Source organism: Penaeus chinensis, chromosome 6 (genome assembly GCF_019202785.1).
Source record: "Penaeus chinensis breed Huanghai No. 1 chromosome 6, ASM1920278v2, whole genome shotgun sequence".
NCBI classification, from domain to species: domain Eukaryota; kingdom Metazoa; phylum Arthropoda; class Malacostraca; order Decapoda; family Penaeidae; genus Penaeus; species Penaeus chinensis.
In genome coordinates, this window is record NC_061824.1 from 40,152,833 (window position 1) to 40,157,832 (window position 5,000).

The 5,000-nt window shown below is 41.4% G+C and overlaps 1 protein-coding gene across 2 annotated transcripts in view; it reads left to right on the plus strand.

The window, feature by feature from the left end:
* Nucleotides 1-5,000, plus strand: part of LOC125026295 (protein 60A-like) — a 32,380-nt gene that overhangs the window by 21,326 nt on the left and 6,054 nt on the right. Inside the window, exon 2 of one of the 2 annotated variants that reach the window (XM_047614616.1) lies at nt 1,001-1,214. In XM_047614616.1, the coding sequence (XP_047470572.1) occupies nt 1,001-1,214 (214 nt within the window). Of the gene's footprint in view, nt 1-630; nt 1,215-5,000 lie in introns of those variants that run through there. The other variant, XM_047614615.1, reaches the window with a different exon arrangement.

Here is a 5,000-nt window from a genome sequence, read left to right on the forward strand (position 1 = left end):
TGTGTATATATATATATATATATATATATGTATATATATATATATGTATATGTATATATATATGTATCTATATATACATATAGATATGTATATATATATATACAAATACATATATATACATATGTATACATATATGTACACATATATACGTATGTATATATATGTAAATATGTATATATATATATATATATGTATATGTATATATACATATATATGTATATATATATATTTATACATATATATACACATTATATATGTATATATATGAATATATATGTATGTATATATACATATATATGTATGTATATATGTATATATAAATATACATATATATGCATATATACATATATATACGTATATGTATACATGTACATACTTATATATATATATATATATATATATGTATGTATAGATATGTAAATATATATATATGTATATATATGTATGTATATAAACATACATATATGTATATATACATATACATATATATATATATATATATATATATATATGCATATATATACATATATATACATATATATACTTATATATATGTATATATGTAAATATATGTATATATATTGCAGTTTTTGATATTTCACTTGTGCAGAATCTGCACCGTTCTTAATCATGTAACTGCGATATTTATTGGTACGCATTCGCGCGTATGTTTGTGGATATGTGTGTGTATTGCTGTTTTCACAATACAAGGCTGTAGATTACTGGGTTTTCGAAGTTTTGAAGAACAAGTATAATTCGAGCTGTCCTTGCCTCTCATCAGGGAGATTTCTGCAGCTAGGCCCTCTCTCCTGGGTTCCGTGCAGGACCATAGCTCATAGCGGCATCACTGTTCATGAGGCTGTTGGGAATCCTATCTCAACAGCCCCTTAGCCCCTCCCCAGGTGCCTTCAGGGTGTGCGTCTGGGTGAATATGCTGTGTGGGGAACCACTTTCGATTGACTTCTCTGTGCGCATTACACAGTTTCTGTCAATCCCGCAGGCCAACGTCAGCCAGGAGGAGTACGAGCGAGCGTACAGCGAGTACATCCGCCTGGTGCAGGAGGAGGAGGCCAGGCACGCGGACTCGTTGCTCAGGGAGTACGACGAAGAGGAGGATCAGGAGGAGGAAGTCCTCCGCGACCTGGAGGTGGACGACGAAGAAGAATCGCCCAGCTACAGGTTCTACAGCACTGGCGTCACTCAGCATTCAAGGCGTAAGTCCCTCTGCGCACCAGGAGAGCGTGTGTGCTCGTACTTGTTAGCGTGCGTGGGTGTGTGTGTTTGCTTGATAAAAAGGATTCATCCTTTTGGTTTGTGTGTGAGTGTGTGTGTGTGTGTGTGTGTATGTGTGCATGTGTGCATGTGTGTGTGTGTGCGTGTTTGCGTGCGTATGTGCGTGCATTGTTGCCAAAACACAAAATTGATTGTGATTCTTAATCTCCTTGGATGAGTTGCTTTGCTGTTTTTAATGTGCAATGCACTTGTCGCATTGAAAGAAAGGTCCCAGGGAATAAGAAACAGCCGTTGTGTGGACATTTGATGTATAGACTTGCTGCTTGGCGGTGATAGGCAGGCGTGCGTGACAGACAACTCCGGAGGCAGACGGCAGAAGGAGCGGCTTGGGTTCGCCGCGGTCGAGAAATATCTATGCATAGAAGAGGGTCAAGCATCTGCTGATTATAGATTTTCAAACTTTGGGTTTATTGGCTGTGTGTAAATACTAAGCATTCTTTTGAATATATGGAAAGAGGGCAGTGCATAGTTCTATTGTGAGATTTCCTGAATGCCCAGTACCATCCCCAGATCCAAAAATAACACCGAAAAGGAATGGAAACCTTATAAGATCATGAAGTGAGAAAATACGGTACTGACTATTTTACTCTGTGGCAAGACTTCTTAAAGCCGTTTCATGTGTTAAGTGCAACAGTTAGACGAGTTACCAGCTGCGGCAAACAATAAAGATGGAGGAATGCTGATGCCTCGATGGGAATAAATCCAGGAAAGTTATTTTTGACACCAGAAATATGAATGACCTATCTCTTCTTAAACATCCCTGAGAGTTTCTTATTAGAAATGCAACTCTGATACTTCAATACACGCACGCAGTTGGACTCTACACTTTCGTTTACGGCATATCACAAAGCTGGAAAGTTTTAAGGTACAGGCGTTGCAGATGCAGGTCTAACAATGTTATGAAAAACAACATTGCAGTCCCGTAGCCGTAGTCAACAGTTTAACACACAGACACACACACGCGTGCGCGCGCTCACACATGTACACACGCACACACACGCACGCACGCACGCACGCACGCACGCACGCACGCACGCACGCACGCACGCACACACACACACACACACACACACTCATACACGCACACACACACGCACACACGCACACACGCACACTCACACATACACACGCACGCACGCACGCACGCACATGCACGCACGCACACACACACACACACACACTCATACACGCACACACACACACACGCACACACGCACACACGCACACACGCACACACGCACACACACACATACACACGCACGCACGCACGCATGCACGCACACACGCACACACACACACACACACTCATACACGCACACACACACACACGCACACACGCACACACGCACACACACACATACACACGCACGCACGCACGCACGCACATGCACACACGCACACACACACACATACACATACACGCACGCACGCACGTACACACGTACACACACACACTCACACACACACACACACACACACACACACACACACACACACACAAACACACACATGCGCACACACACACATCACACACATATACGCATACACACACACAGACATATATATATATATTTTTTTTTTCTTTTCTTTTCAACAGCCATTTATTCCACTGCAGTAAATCGGCCTCTCTCAATTCATTATTTGAGAGTTTATGTGGCAGTCTCACCCTTGCCTAACTGGATGCCCTTCCTAATCGGTTCGACGCGCTAACACATGTGCTACCGACTTGCGACTTTCCCTGCGACAAGGCGATATGTCGTTTTCTCGCCGTGAGATCGGGATCAAGCCAGCAGTCGGAGCACAGACATTTTTACGACTGCCGCGACGGAGAATTGAATTCGGGACCATGAAGATCGTAGTCCAGTGCTCTAACCACTGGACCATATATATATATGTATATATATGTATATATATGTATATATATATATACAGGGCTGTCAAACTCAAAACCTTTCGCGAGCCACTTCTTATTTCTATTTTGAGGGCAAACAAAAGTCCATAACCGGCTTCCCAGTATCAAAGCTGTCTGATGTATACATACATAAATATAAAGCTTATTTTATTTATTAGATTTTGAAATAGTTACAAAATATAAATGCCATTATTTTCCACGTTGGTGTTCTTAATTAATGGTTCTTCTTGCCTCGGGCCACTTGTGGCCATCACGAGGGCCAAGTTCAGCCCACTGGCCATGAGTTTGACATTATATATACATATATATACATATGTATACATATATATACATACATATATTTATATATATATATATGTATACAGTCAAGATTGCCGTGATGGTCCAGTGGTTAGAGTACTGGAGTCCGACCCTCGTGGTCCCGAGGTCAATTCCCCGTATACAGCCATTCATTCCACTGCAGAATATCAGCCTCTCTAAATTCATTGTTTAAGAGTCATTTGGCAGCTCCATCCTTGACTGATTGGATGCCCTTCCAAATCAACCGCTGTTCAGCGCGCTAACACTTGTGCCACGGTGGCGTCTTCCCCGACGACACCTGCTTCCCCTACGCGCTAAACCGCAGTTGATTAGGAAGAGCATCCAATCAGGTAAGGGTGAGACAAATATCCTCTCAAATAATGAATTGAGAAAGGCCGATTTCCTGCAGTGTTGAAAAAAAAAAAAAAAAAAAAAAATATATATATATATATATATATATATATGTATATATATATACTGCCGCGATAGTCCAGTGGTTAGCGCACTGGACTCCGGCCCTTGTCGTCCCGAGTTCAATTCCCCGTCGCGGCGGTCGTAAAAATGCTTGCGCTCTGGCTGTTGGCCCGAGCCCGAGAAAACGACATATCGCCTTGAGAAGTCAAACGCAGGTGTCGTAGGGCAAGTCACCGCCGTGGCACAAGCGTTAGCGCGCCGAACCGCAGTTGATTAGGAAGGACATCCAATTAGGCAACAGTGGCACTGCCATATAACTTCTCAATAGTGAATTGAGAGAAGCCTATGTCCTGCAGTGGAATGAATGGCTGTATAAAAAAAAAAATATATATATATATGTTTGTATGTATGTATGTATGTATGTATGTATGTATGTATGTATGTATGTATGTATGTATGTATGTATGTATGTATGTACGTACGTACGTACGTGTGTGTATATATGTGTGTGTGTGTGTGTGTGTGTGTCTGTATACATATATATGTGTATATATGTATATATATATGTATGTTTGTATGTATGTATGTATATGTATGTATTGCATTTGTGTGTGTTAAGTTCAGATGAAGTAGATAGTGAAAATTATAAGTGATAAGACGATTTTCTGAAGCCATCCCCAGTTTCCTTGTTAGACAAAATCATTCAGCGCTAAAAAAACAGCGTGCCATTGTATGTCGTCACAGCCATGTCCGCATCACAGGTACAGAGGAACGACGTGCCAACAATTTGTCCAAACGCATGTCAGTCGGCGACGCGTGACTCATATGTAAGGTGTCTGTCTGTGTTTGTGTTCGTTTATATACCTGCCATTTTGTTGTTAATGTGTGTATCACCGAGGAAAGGTTTGGCCCGTCATAATTATAAATATTGTGTTGAGAACACTGCATTCATGAGGGAAACCTGGGGACCTGATACTATCCAGTGAATGGCTCTCTCACAGGGTCATGGGCAGAGCATGTGCGACCAACACCTGTTTTATAAACAAAAAAGCTATGACTCCCATTTGGCCCGATGTCCGAA